Here is a 14958-nt window from a genome sequence, read left to right as displayed (position 1 = left end):
TATGTGTTGGCTACTGCTCTAAATGCTTTACTTATGCTCATTTAAATTTTGCAACAACCCTTTGAATTACATATTCCAAATTTACAAATGAAGAAACTAAGGCACAAAGAGGTCAAAACAGCTTGCACAAATTTACATAATTAGAAAGTGATAGAAACAGAATTTGGATTCAGACAGTTTGGCTCCAGAACTTGCACTCTTTGCCACTAACTTGCACCACCTTTGCTTAGAAGGCAGCCAACAAGTATTTGTTGGTTGGTGACTAAATGATGAATACATAAGTAATCAAATGAACAGAAAAGCAACTTATTATATTGGTATTTTTAGTTTTTTCCCCCTGTGCTGGAGAATCAAACCCAGGGCCTTGTGTACATTAGGCAAGCACTCTACCACTGAGTTTTATATATCCAGCTGATTTAAAAAATTTATTCATAGGGGAGAAGTGTTGGGGAGCCAAATTAGGCAAAATATATTGTAATATTGTGTGCATGTACTAATATGTAACAACAAATCCCACCATAATATACAACTCTAATGCACCAATAAAAAAATGTTGGGAAAAAATTCATGTGAAATATCCAAGTGTCCTTCAGCAGTAACAGAGATAATAAATTGTGGTGAAGTTGCACTGTGGAATATTATGCAGCAGTGAGAAATACAGGATGCAGCTTCATGTGATAGTATGTCTGATTCCTATAAGGGTAATGTTAAACAAAAAAAGACACTGAAGAGTGCCTACTGTACTATTCACACAAAGGACACACAGACAGGAGTCTGTCCTCTCACACATCATACTGCTGGGAGCACTCAGGGTGATGACTGGAAGTAGGCTTCTGAGAACTGGGAATGTTCTTTCTGTTCCATCATTTTCCGCAGGTTACATGGGTATGTTCCAGTTGTAAAGATCTTTGAGGTATACACTTCCATGTGTACTTGTTTGGAAGATAATTTCTACTTCAGTGAACAGTTTCTCCAGTGGCTACCATGGGGAGTGCGGATTTGAAAAGATGAATAAGAGTTTGAAAGTGTATTAACCAAAATATTAGCAGTAGACATTTCTGGCAAACAGTGGCAGTTTTCAGTTTCTTTTTTGAGGCATTCCTTAGGCTTTCCAGGTATAAGAAAATTGTTTTGTATGTGATAAAATTTTTAAATGCAATTAAAATAAACTTGCCCCTGAATCAGTGCTTGCTTCCCTCAGCATGAGTAGAACATGGGATTCTCCCCTGATTGGTAAAAAGAGACACCACTGGCTGCTTGGCTTACCTGCCTGGCTCTAGCCCCCAGTCTCTCAAGCCTTGCAGCAGGTAGCAGGGATTTATAATTAATATTCTGTGGTTTTCTTGTATTTTTATTTCTTTCCCAGGCTGAACAGTCAAAAGAAGAACAGAAACAAGATTTGAATGCAGAAAAATTGATGAGGCAAGTCTCCAAGGATGTGTGTCGACTTCGGGAACAGAGCCGGAAGGTGCCTAGGCAGGTGCAGTCCTTCAGGTGAGTGGCCCTGCCCAGGGATAGTATTTGGATTATGCCAGTCATCTGATTCTGTAGGAATTCACTTCAGAGTGCAGTGAATGTTAATATCAGAAATTGAGGATTTTATGTGACCTATTTCAAATAAAGTAATTCAAGTATTTTAAAATACCCTGGTTTTTGAGTGTACCTCGAGGTCTCCACCAACATCATGCCCACACTCTCTTGCCTTTTGAGATTCTTTTTTATTTTTATTTTTTATTTTTTAGATTCTTATTCAACTGAACTAATCTAAAGGACACTATATCACAAAAACAACTCTCAACCCAGTCTCCTCGGTGTTTTTACTCTTCCTTTTCTTTTCTACCTTTCCTTAGTCTTTAGACAGAAAACATCCTCCCCAGTTCTTGTTTCTAGCCCCACTCTCCCTCTGCCATTGAGTCAGTCTGTTTCTCAAGTGGGGCCAGTGCTCCATCCTTTATGGCTAACAGCATGACCTTCCTGTGCCCCAGAACTGTGTTTAAGGAATGCTATGTACCGTGTGAGGTTTTGTAAAAAAATAGATTGCTCTCACCTTTGATGACTAACTGTATAATCCTAAAATCTTGTTCTTTCTGGTACTTTTCTAACTTGAAAACTGACCGTCTGGTCCTTCTCAGCTTCTCCCTTGTGGGTTGCTTCTTCTTATCCCTGCTTTGGGATACAGGTGGTTTTTCCCTCTAAGCTGATCAGGTTTCTCATCTCTCTCCATTTGTGTCATGGTATACTCACCCGGTTGTCCCTGCCTTAGCATGATGCTAACTGAAAGAATTTTCCCTGATATTATGGACTCTTCTGTGAGGTCACTGGGAAGGGCAGAATTTTGGCCCTTTTGAATCCTCTACTATCTTATTTAGAAACACCTAGATTTTTAAAAATGGTCTTATGTTGGAAATCCCCAAAGGAAACTGGCTGGGTCTATAGGTGATTTACCATAGCCAGAGTTGTTTTTTTTTTTTTTTTTCTTTTCCTACCTTTAAAAAGCAGAGACTGTCTTGATTGTAAATGGAGTTCTATCTGAGGAAAAAATCTCCCATCTGGGCTTGTGGGAACACTGCTAATTTCTTAGAAGTATTTTAATGCAGGATTTTTTTATGAGTACATTATAATTATACATAACAGTGGGATTTATTGCGCCTTACTTATACATGACCATAACATAATCTGGTCAGTCTCATTCCTTTACCTTCCCTCTTGTCTCCCTTCCACTATCCACCTGTTCTACTCTACTGATCTCCCTTGTATTATTATTTTAATTAGTGCATTTATATATAAAAGTGTGATTCGTTGTGGGATATTCATACATGGACAGAGCATAATTTGGTAGATTTCATTCCCTAGTACTTCCCCATGCCCTCCTCAACTTCCTCCCTCTCAAACCCCTTCCTGTATACTCTGTTGGTTTCCCTTCTATTTTTGTGAGATCCCTTTTTCTTCTTCTGTTTTTTTTTCTTTATTCTCACTAGCTTTCACATATGACAGAAAACTTCTACCCTTGACTTCCTGAGCCTGACTTATTTCACTTAGCATAATGTTCTCTAGTTTCATCCATTTACTAGCAAATGACCTAATTTCATTTTTTTATGGCTGAGTAAAATTCTGTTGTGAATTCATATCACATTTTCTTTATCCAATTTGTCTGTAAGTGGACACCTAAACTAGTTCTGGCACTTTCCTAACTTGAAAACTGTATGTCTGGTCCTTCTCAGCTTCTCCCTTGTGGATTGCTTCTTCTTATCCCTGCTTTGGGATACAGGGCAGTTTTGGCCACTGTGAATTGCACTGCTATAAACTTGTATGCTGGCTTTAGTTCTTTTGGATAAATAACAAGGAGTGGGGTATTTGGATCATAAGGTGATTCCATTCCTAGTCTTTTTAAATATTTTTTTTAGTTGTACATGGACACAATACCTTTATTTTATTTATTTACTTATATTTTTTTAGTTGTAGTTGGACACAATATCTTTATTTTATTTATTTTTTTATGTGGTGCGGAGGATCAAACCCAGGGCCTCGCACGTGCTAGACGAGCCCTCTACTGCTGAGCCACAATCCCAGCCCCCTGTTTATTTTTTTATGTGGTGCTTGGGATTGAACCCAGTGCCTCACACATGCTAGGCAAGTGCTCTTCCACTGAGCCACAAACCTGGCCCCCATTTATAGACTTTTAAGAAATCCTCATACTGCTTTCCAGTATGCTCATTTACAGTCCAACCAACAATGTAAAAATGTACTCCTCCACCACATCCTCACTAGCAATTGTTGTTATTTACATTCTTGATGTTTGTCATTCTAACTAGAGTGAGATAAAATAAAATCTCAGTGTTCTTTTGATTTGTGTTTCCCTGGTTGCTAAGGATGTTGACCATTTTGAGCATCTAGCTGAAGTTGGTGTTCTCATCCCCACCTCTAGGGAGAAGATTGCCTACTTCACCCGAGCGAAGATAAGCATCCCGTCCCTGCCAGCTGATGATGTGTGACTTCATGGCTTAACAAATTGTTTCTCACCTGTTTACTTTCTTAGGGAGGGCAAAAGACTGAACATTTGCTTTTCCTTTCTTTCTTTCTTTTTTTGTAACATATAATTGTCAATTCTTGAAGAATTTTCATTTTATACCAGATTTTCAATATGTTAATTTGTAAAGTAACTTGAATGTAATCCTTATGTGTTTAAAGAAAGACAAAACATCTGATAACAAAAATGGGATAATCTGGCACACCAATGTGCAGTGCACGTGTGTCCCCAGTGGCTCCATCGTGTATATGGACAAGAGGCAGTGAGTACCAGTGTCTACCCCTGAGCTGACTGCTGGGAAGCAGCTTGTGTCAGTGGCATTCTGGGCTTTTCTTTGTTTCCTTGTGAGGAGACTGTGAAGGTGGCAGTGGTGCCATGCAGTGTTTCTGAGCTAGAAAGCCGCTCTTCCTGTTGGCAGTGAGCACAGAGCTGAGTCCTGCACAGGTGCTGTGCTCATTCCCATCACCTGTGTCAGAACACTTAAGTTCCTTAAAACAGCTTCCTCTCTGTCCTTTTCATAATTGTCTTTAGACAACTATACTGAATGTCAGGATATCAAGAATGCCAAGGAGCAGTACTCCTTACTACCTTAAAGATCTTAGACATTGAGGGCAAGGTGGAAGAGAGAAGCACACCAGAAATCCTAAAATACACTACAGGGGCTCAACAGAGGAGCTGCTGCTACTTCTGACTTCACCTGAATTTGCAAGTGATCCAGTTTCTAGTCTGCACCAATGCTCTGTCCTAGGTGTGCGAATGGTGCCAGCGAGAAGCTCATGGGGTCCTGGGTTCCAGGGCCAGACAGCACTGTGAGGTGGAGGGGACGCATTCTCACTCATTGGTGAAGCCAAGAACAGAGGAAATGGTGTGTCTTAATTGAATTGAAGTTGCCAAAATAAATAGTTTATCAAACAGATTTCTGACATTTACTAGAAATCACTTTGCAGCTCTCATTTTTAAGGGATTCTATCTATAATTTGTGGTAAGTAGTTGGGAAGCAAAGGAAAGAGTGCCTGGGAGGGAATTATTAATTTGGAGAATAAGGTAAATCATTTGTTTAACAAGAAGGAAAGAAAAAGAAACTATTTTGGATGAACAAGTTTGACAATATAAACTGACTAAAGCGTCCTGTTTCCCACTGTAGAATTTTAGCTTACACAGCCCAGGCACTTCTTTAAAGAAATAAGTCCTCAGTATAGCTTTGCCACCAAAAGGCTTTTACAGTATATAGTCTATAGGCAATTTAAGCCATACTTATTATTCAGTCTGTTATACTGGAAGAAGCAGTTTTTGGTTAGCCGTCTTGTATAGCAAACTAAGTCCTTTTTTTTTTTTTTTTAAGAAATGCAAAGTCATCTTAAAGAAGAAAAAGTTTTGTTCCTATGCTAGAATTCTCACTAGCAAAAATTTTATTTTCTTGAAACTAATTATACATATTTTGGAAAATTTATTTTATCAGAATCAAAGCCTTAAGCAGTTTCTGAGCCTAAAAGTTTCTTTTTTTTCTAAATATTCCATAACTCAAATGCAAATTTCTTGGAAGATATAACTGGATGTGACCCCTGCCTTGAACAAAACCCAGCCTATTGATAGACTGTACAGTCCTTCTAGGCTGCCCAATCTAGTGTTAAATGAATAAGGCAAATTAGAAAAAAAATACCATTCATCCTTGTTAAGGTCAAATGTGAAAGAAGTTTATTTAATGTAGAGTTAAATGAAGGTCAGCTGTTTTCAGCTTCTTAGTTTGACCATGAAAATGTTTATAGAACTTGTGTAGTTGTGCCGTACGATTTTATTTTCTTCATTTATTTATTTACGGTCTTATTTATGTTCTGTTTAATATATAGTTTGGTTCTGGCCATTTTAAATGTTTGACATAGAAGAGGCTATATTGGAGTATTTTACAGCTTTATAAACTTCACCAGATTAACTGTTAACTTTTTGTAATACAAAAAGTTTCAGACAAGTATTAAAGAATAAAATCTGTCTCAGGCTGGTAGTTAACAGTGTGACCAAGAGACTTTTGGTTTTATTTTACAAAATTTGCTTATTCTAACATGAGAAGCAAACTTATTTTAATATAATCCTTTCCACGCTTTAAAAATCAGCAATGGTGTTATGTATTTATAGGCAGCTTTTAATACTCTTGTCATATTTGTACTAACCCAAAAGATTCACAATGACAAAACATTTTACTAACTTTGATCACAAAACCATATGGACAAATATGAATTTTAATATAAATACTATTTTAAAAAGGTAGAATTTATTCTGCACAGGGTAAAAAGAATGTAATATTTAGATCTCAATTTTGAATTATCAGTATGTTAGTACAATTTTGTATATCAGAATCTTAAGTGTTACAGGTACAAAAAGAATATTACTAGCCAAATGAACAAAGTTTAGCTGAATCTCTGTAGCATGCAAATCCAATAAAATTAAAGTTGTTTTTTTTTTTTTGCTATGGCTTTATATTGTATTAAATATCAAAAGCTCAGGATTGAACTAAATATTTAATCAGGTTAAATTCTGAATATGTTCCTGCTTTAATTTGTCCTGTTTGTCAAAGTTTTCAAATACATCACATAGATTAACTTTGGTTTCTGCACTTTCCATGTGTTTGCGGATGGGGAAAAAAATTCAATTTTTTTTAAACAAAGATACATATTGCTTAATACTTTAGTGTTGCCTATTGTTCAGTTAATTTCCTTGATTGGCACAAACACAAGAGTTTACTTGAATCATGTATCAAGCAAATACAAAATGTTCCACAAAGAATTCCCCGAGCCAGAAGTTTGCTTTGAGTAGCTCTTGTTTGGACTATATGTATTGCTGACTTTAAAGAGAAGAAAAATGGAGCATCTTCCTTGTGCAAGGGAAATGAAGGGCTCCCAAGTGCATGCTCTGGCATAGCACACCTAAGCTGGCACTATGCCTTCTGCCCATGCACGCCAGTCTGGACCTGCCATGCCCCCTGTGGCTGCTCAGAGCCAGGAGAGGATAGGAAGGTCGACCATGAAGTGAGCATAGGACACAGAAGCAGATACACATTTGTGTGGCAGATTCTACATGAATCTTCCAGAACACAAGATTGCCCTCCTCTGCTTGAGGACATGAATGAATGTAAAGGACTTCTTGAGGACATGAATGAATGTAAAGCCCCTGATTGAAAAGGATGATTCAAAACCTTTAAATAGCCAGCAATTTTTTAGTGTAATCAGATGTCATGCATTTAAGATAAATATGCAGAGAGATCTTAGTTTCATTATTATAGGTTATCCTAAAAACCTGAAGGAAGTAAATGATTAGCAGTAATGTTTCGAATTGCCAAAATTATTCATCTCCATATGAATAATACCTTCAAAGATATGTAACTACTAAAATGACATTTCATTTACCAGTTTTGTGCAATCACTGAGCCTGTTTTAAAATTGAGAGAACTCTTATTCAGAAATGAATGTGATTACTATTAGGTCTTGATTGGTTTTGGTCCAAGTAGAAAAATAAATGTTGTTTACCAGTCTTAGAAAGAAACTGTTTTTTAAAGAAACTAATAGTCACAAGGGGAAAAGTGCATTTTAGGTAATCAAAAGCATAATGAGTGGGTGACTGTGCAGCAGGAGATCCTACCGAATCCAGAGTTGAGCAAGCATCACCTTGAAGAGTAGATACCACTGATCCCTCCTGGCTTAGACTTTTGGGTTGGGGCTTTTCATCTCTAGTTGTTGACAGTGATCTTGCATTTCTGCCACTGCATAGTGGCCAGAAGCTCCAGGGGCTGGGGTGGAACAGGCTGCACAGTAGAGCAGACACCCTCCTAGCAGAAGAGAAAAGCCAGCAGACCAGCCAGTAAAGAGGGCTTCCCCAAACTCCCACCTGGGAACAATCTCTGGGATGGTCTCGTCCCAGAACTCCTGAACTGTCAGGTAGGCAACCCAGGAGACTGGAACGAGGGCTGTGACTCCCGAGGTCCAGAACAGAACTCCTCCCAGGATTAACAGTCGCTTCTTGAGATCTTGCTGTCTGTCTGCAATTCTCAAACAGTCCAGGCCAAACCCTGAGACCAGCAGGCCCAGGAACCCCAGCCCGTTCGACAGAAACATTAAAATCCGGGAGATTCTGAGTTCAGCCGGCAAAGCCAGGAAGGAATCAAAGTCCTTGCACTGCCTCCCCACTTCCTCCTGGATGACGCAGGTTTTCCAGAGTCCCATGGTCCAATTTTCCATTTCATTTAAGTCCAGGTTGAGGTTCTTCCAATGTGGCAAGTAAGTTGTAATAATGGATAAAACCCATCCCAGCAAAGATAATGAAAGCCCGACAAATTGTGTTGCTATTCTAAAAGCTAAAGCCATTGCAACAAATCTTGCAACTTTGCCACCCTATAGGATCTGCTGTCCTTTGTGGTTGACAGTAGTGTGACAATCTTGCTTCTATGCTGCTTGGAATATAAGCTTTGGTCATTAACTCTTTGGGCTCTCTGAAGTGTGTTTTTGTTCCTCTTGAATATAATGTTTCATGTAAAGGATGGAGGACTCTGTTAAAACTATTGAGTTAGGCTTTCTGATAAGGATTTGATCTGTTACCTTCCAATTTTCTTGGTAAAATTATATCCTCAATGCTTGATGATTATAAGTCTAAGGATGAACAAAGAGGGCTCTATGACCCCTCACCCTAAAGTACAACAGAAATCTTTGTGCTTCAATATGGATTAATTAGATTTTAAGTGGTGATAAAAGGCCAGCTCTTTCTACAACAGGACTTCATTGTAGTAGCTGAATCTGAGATTCCAGGGATGCAAAACAAGGCCTTGTAAAGAAAGGTAGACTGTTTCCCTATAATCTTCATTCTTCTCCAACTACCTTAACCTACACAAGAGCCTGGCCCATGTTCTTGAGTGTCACAGGGACTCAGTTGGAACTTGGCAGAAAGATTTCCCTTGGATTCCTTTGAAAGGTAGAGGCTGGTTCACTGGGTTAATTAAAATGGAAAGAACTGAAGCTTATGCTCAGAGGTGCTAAGTGGGGAAGGAAGAATCTTGGGAAACTCCAGTTTTCCCCCTGCCACTTTCTCTGTCTTCATTAAGGGCTCCAGGTAAAGCAGGCAGTCTTGGTACCCAGGAAGGTGTATTTGGTCCAGAGCCAAGTGCCCTCTTCGTTTCAGCTGCAAAGGCAGAGAAACTCCAGGCAGCAAGACTCCTGCCCCTTCCAAGACAGATAGCTCTGGTATGGAAACAATATTCACAATGGAGCTCACCTTTGAGGCTGCCTCTTGTGTTTTGGGTTTAGACCACACCTTGAGAGCATACCTCTACAGAGCGTGACCCTCAGTGAACCCAAGGCCTCTGGGCCAGGGTGAAGGGCCACATGCTCCAAAGGGCCCAGCTCCTCTCCAAAGGCCCCACACTGAGAAGACAAGATCCGATGGGCTGAGAGAATGTGCACATTCTAAAGTGAAGCCCCTGCCCTGGAACATTCCAGCCATGTAGAGCAGAAGCTCTGCATATCGTGTTACAACGAGTTGAGTTCAGTCCAAAGTCAGAGAAGATCTTTTATGATGTTGCTGAGTAGGAGATCAAAGGGACATATCCTAGATCCTGAAGTACCCAAACTAAGCATAAGAATTGGGTTAGAAAGGGGTGGTACTCAATCTTTTCCCTTCATCTTTTTTAAAAATAGATTCTAATTTTTTTAATGTGTTTTTTTTTTTTATACATGAGGGTAGAGTGTATTTTGACATATTGTACATGGAGTGTAACTTATTCTAATTAGGATCCTATTGCAGTTGTACATTATGTAGTTTCATTGGTGGTGTATTCATATATAAACATACAAAAGTATGTCGGATTCCTTCTGTCTTTTCTATTCCCATCCCTCCACCATTCCCTTTATTCCCCTTTGACTAATCCAATGAACTTCTATTCTTTGCTCCCTCCCCTTTGTTGTTTGTTAGCATCTGTATATCAGAGAACATTCAGCCTTTGGTTTTTTGGAATTGACTTATGTCATTTAGCATGATAATCTCCATATCTTTCCATTTACTGGCAAGTCATAACGTCACTCTTTTTTATGGCTGAGTAATATTCTATTGTGTATATATGCCACATTTTCTTTATCCATTCATCTGTTGAAGGGCACCTACGTTGGTTCCATAGTTTAGTTAATGTGAGTTAAGCTGCTATAAATATTGATTTGGCTGCATCTGATTTTAAGTTCATTGGGTATAAACTGAGGAGTGAGATAGCTGGGTCAAATGGTGGTTCCAAGTTTTCTGAGGAATTTCCTTACTGCTTTCCAGAGTGGTTACACAAATTTGCAGTTCTACTAGCAAAGTATGAGTAAAGCTTTTCCCCACATCCTCGCCAACATTTATTGTTACTTGTTTTCTTGATAATTGTCATTCTGAATGGAGTGGGATAGAGTATCAGTGTAGTTTTAATTTGCATTTCTCTAATTGCTAGAGAAGTTGTATATTTTTTCATGTATTTGTTGACCAATCTTATTTCTTATTCTGTGAAGCACCTGTTCAGTTCCTTTGCCTATTTATTGATTGGGTTATTTGGGTTTTGGGGGGTTTTTTTGTTTGTTTGTGTGTTTTTATTGTTGTTTTTGTTTTTTTGGTGTTAAGATTTTGAGTTCTTTACATATCCTGGAGATTAATGGTATGTCTGAGGTACAGGTGGCAAAGATTTTTCTCCCATTCTGTAGGCTCTCTCTTCATGTTCTTGATTGTTTCCTTTGCTGTGAAGAAGCTTTTTAGTTTGATGCCATCCCATTTATTGATCCTTGATTTTAGTTCTTGTGCTTTAGGAGTCTTATTAAGGAAGTTGGTTCCTAAGCCAACATGATGGAATGTTGGGCCTATATTATCTTCTAGTAGGTGCAGGGTCTCTGTTCTAATGCCTAGGTGCTTGTCCACTTGAATTGAGTTTTGTGCAGGCTGAGAGATAGGGGTTAAATTTCATTCTGCTACATGTGGGTTTCCTGTTTTCCCGGCATCATTGGTAGAAGAGGCTATCCTCCAATGTATGTTTATGGAGGCTTTGTCTAGTATGAGATAACTGTATTTATGTAGGTTTGTCTCAGTGTCCTCTATATTCTGTTCCATTGGTCTTCATGCCTGTTTTGGTAGCACTACCATGCTCTTTTTGTTACGATAGTCTGCAAATATAATTTAAGGTCTGGTATTGTAATACCTCCTGACTTACTCTTCTCTCTAAGAATTGCTTTGGCTATTCTGAGACTCCTATTTTTCCAAATGAATTTCATGACCGCTTTTTCTGTTTCTATGAAGAACATCATTGGAATTTTAATAGGAATTGAACTAAATCTGTCTAGCACTTTTGGTAGTATAGCTATTTTAACAATATTAATTCTGCCTATTGAAGAACATGGTAGATCTTTCCATCTTCTAAAGCCTTCTTCAATTTCTTTCGAGTTCTGTAGTTTTCATTTTGAGGTCTTTTACCTCTCGTTAGATTAATTCCCATTTTTGTTTTGTTTTGTTTTTTGAGGCTATTGTGAATGGGACAGTTTTCCTAATCTCTCTATCAGCTGATTCATCATTGGTATATAGGAACACAATGGATTCATGGGTGTTAATTTTATATCCTGCTCCTTTGCTGAATGCATTAATGAGTTTTAGAAGTTTTCTGGTGGAGGTTTGGGGGTCTTCTAAATATAGGATCTTTTTTTTTTTGGCAAATCAGCTAGTTTGAGCTCTTCTTTTTTATTGTATCCCTTTAATTTCTTTCATTTGCTTAATTGCTCGGGCTATAGTTTTAAGGATTATGTTGAATAGAAGTGGTGAAAAGTGGGCATCCCTGTCTTTTTCTAGTTTTTAGAGAGAATACTTTCAGTTTTTCTCCATTTATAATGATGTTGGCCTGGATTTAACATTTATAACTTTTACAATGTTGAGGTACATTCCTACTATCCCTAGTTTTTCTACTGTTTTGAACATGAATCAGTGTAGTATTTTGTCAAATGCTTTTTCTGCATCTATTGAGATAATCATGTAATTCTTGTCTTTAAGTCTGTTGATGTGATGAATCTATGTTCATCACGGATATTGGTCTGAAGTTTTTTTCCTTTGATGTGTTTTTTTCTGGTTTTGGATCAGGGTGAAACTAGCTTTGTTGGACGAGTTTGGAAGGGTTTCCTACTTTTCTCTTTCATGGAATAATTTGAGGAGAAGTGGTGTTAGTTCTTCTTTGAAGATCTGATAGAACTCAGCTTGAGAATCCATCTGGTCCTGGACTTTTCTTTGTCAGTATGCTTTTGATGGCGTCTTCAGTTTCATTTCTTGAAATGGATTTGTTTAAATTTTGTCTTTCTGATTCAATTTGGGTGGTGATTTAACTCTAAATATTTGTCAATATCTTCAATATTTTCTATTCTATTGGAGTATAATTTTTCAAAATAGTTTCTGATTATTGTCTGTATTTGAGTAGTGTCCATTGTGATATTTCCTGTTTCATCATAAATTTTAGTAATTTGAGATTTTTTTTCCTCTTTCTCTTTGTTAGCTTGGCTAAGGGTTTATCAATTTTATTTATTTTTTCTAAGAAACAACTTTTTGTTTTGATTTTTTTCAAATTTTTTTGTTGTTGGTCTTTCAATTTTATTGATTTTTGGCTCTGATTTTAATTATTTCCTGTCTTTTATTGCTTTGGGTGTTGATTTGTTCTTTTTCTAGGGTTTTGAGATATAATGTTAAGTTATTTATATGGTAATTTTCTATCCTTATAATGAATGAGCTCAATGTAATTAAAGTTTCTCTTAAAACCATCTTCATAGTGTACCAGAGATTGTTATATGTTGTATTGCTGTTCTCATTTACCTCTAAGTATTTTTTTATTCCATCCCTAATTTCTTCTGCTATCCATTGGTCAATTAATAGAATATTATTTAATCTCCAGGTGTTAGAGTAATTTCTATTTTTTATTTTATCATTGATTTCTAATTTTATTTCATTATGATCTGATAGAATACAAGGTTTATTATCTCTATTTTTTTGTGTTTGCAAAGAGTTGCTTTGGGGCTAAGATATGGTCTATTTTAGAGAGGGATCATGTGCTGCTGAGAAGACAGTGTATTCAGTAATTGATGGGTGAAATATTTTATATATTTATCTAATATAAAATATATTTTATATATTTATCTATTAAGTCTAAATTATTGATTGTATTTTTTAGTTTTATAACTTCATTCATGTTTTGTTTGGAGGATCTATCCAGTGGAAAGAGAGAGGTGTGTTAAAGTCATCCAGTTTTATTGTCTTGTGGTCTATTTGATTCTTGAAATTAAGAAGGGTCTATTTGATATAAATAGATGTCCCATTGTTTGGGGTGTAAATATTTATGAATGCTATGTCTTGTTGATCTATAATTCTCTTAAGCAGTATTAAATGTCCCTTTTTGTCCCTTCTGATTTACTTTGGTTTGAAGTCCACTTTATCTGATATGAGGACAGAAACCCCTGCTTATTTATGTTTTTCCCATCCTTTTACCTTCAGTCTGTGGATGTCTTTGGCTATGAGGTGAGTCTTTTGGAGACAGCTTATTGTTGGGTCTTGTATTTTAATGCAACTTGTAGTGTGTCTTTTGATTGATTAGTTTAGGCCATTTGTTTCCAATGTTGTTTTTGAGAAATGACTTTTCCATGTCATTTTTATTTATTTCTGGCTTTTAACTTGAAATAGTTTCTCCTTTGATTGACTCTTCTTCTAGTGTAGTTCCTTCCTTTGCTGGTTTTCAATTTTTCATTTCTTTTTCATGAAATATTTTATTGAGTATGTTTTATACTACAAGCTTTCTAGTTATGAATTCTTTTAACTTTTGTTTATCATGGAAGGATTTTGTTTCATTATCCATTCTGAAGCTTCATTTTGCTGGGTATAGTATTCTTGGTTGGGATCCATTTCTTTCAGAACTTGGTATATATTATTCCAAGACCTCCTAGCTTTGAAGGTCTGGGTTAAGAAATCAGCTGAGATCCAGATTGGTTTCCCTCTAAATGTAACCTATCATTTTTCTCTGCACCCTTTAAAATTCTATCTTTATTCTATATGTTAATCATTTCCATAATAATGTACCTTGGTGTGGGTCTGTTGTAATTTTTATATTTGGTATCCTGTAAGCCTCCTGTATTTGATTTTCCATTTTATTCTTAATGTCTAAGAGATTTTCTGGTATTATTTCATTGAAAATTTGTGCATTCCTTCAGTTTATATCTCTGAACCTTCATCTATCCCAATAAATCTTAAATTTGGTCTTTTCAAATTATCCCATATTTCTCGGAAGTTCTGTTCATGGTCTCTTAAAATCTTTTCTCCATGGTCAGTTTTGTTTTCTAGATTATATATTTCATCTTTATTGCCTGAAACTGTCTCCCAAGTGATCTAGTCTGTTGGGATGCTTTCCATTGAATTTTTAATTTGGTTTATTGATTTCTTCATTCCAAGGATTTGTATCTGGATTCTATCTCTTTATGGAAGTAATCTTTCACTTCCTATATTTTCTCTATGATTTCATTCCTTATATTGTCCTTTACTTCACAGATCAGTTTAACTATGTACATTCTAAACTCCTCTGGCATTTCTTCCACTGTGGTGTCCACAGATTCTGTTATCGAAGTATTTGGTTTGTTTGGGACAGTTTGTTTCCTTGCTTTTTCATGTTGTTTGTGTATCTACCCATCTAACAGTATGGATCTGAGGCAGTAGAGTTTCTACCCTATGGACTTATAGTGTCCCTGAAGGTTTCTAAGTACCTGACAGTTTAGGGGGAGACAAATAATAACAACCTATGCAAACAATATACAGCATTAAACTAAATATTTCCTGCTATGACATCTACAGTGTTAGATAAACAGAAACAATATGATCAGTTATTACCCATAGTAAAAACAGTAAGTTTGAAAAAGTGTTTACAA

General features: G+C 36.8%; 2 protein-coding genes across 3 annotated transcripts in view; one reads left to right on the top strand and one right to left on the bottom strand.

The window, feature by feature from the left end:
* The window catches only part of WWC2 (WW and C2 domain containing 2), a 240054-nt gene extending 235991 nt beyond the window's left edge, over positions 1-4063 (top strand). For both annotated transcript variants that reach the window (XM_081269214.1, XM_081269215.1), the window contains 2 exons: positions 1367-1494; positions 3926-4063. In XM_081269214.1, coding sequence (XP_081125340.1) covers positions 1367-1494; positions 3926-3992 — 195 coding nt within the window. In that variant the 3' untranslated portion in view covers positions 3993-4063. The remainder of the gene's footprint in view (positions 1-1366; positions 1495-3925) is intronic.
* Positions 4064-7716: 3653 nt separating this feature from the next.
* LOC308634977 (claudin-22-like) lies at positions 7717-8394 on the bottom strand (the record flags this gene model as incomplete). Its single annotated transcript, XM_081269216.1, has 1 exon — positions 7717-8394. The coding sequence occupies exon 1, from the start codon at positions 8377-8379 to the stop codon at positions 7717-7719; it is 663 nt and encodes a 220-aa protein (XP_081125342.1). The 5' UTR covers positions 8380-8394.
* Positions 8395-14958: the final 6564 nt, after the last annotated feature.

The sequence above is a fragment of the Spermophilus citellus genome (assembly GCF_964194105.1).
Source record: "Spermophilus citellus genome assembly, chromosome: 16".
Taxonomy (NCBI): Eukaryota; Metazoa; Chordata; class Mammalia; order Rodentia; family Sciuridae; genus Spermophilus; species Spermophilus citellus.
Note: the sequence above shows the minus strand (reverse complement) of the source record. Positions and strands in the feature narration are given on the sequence as shown.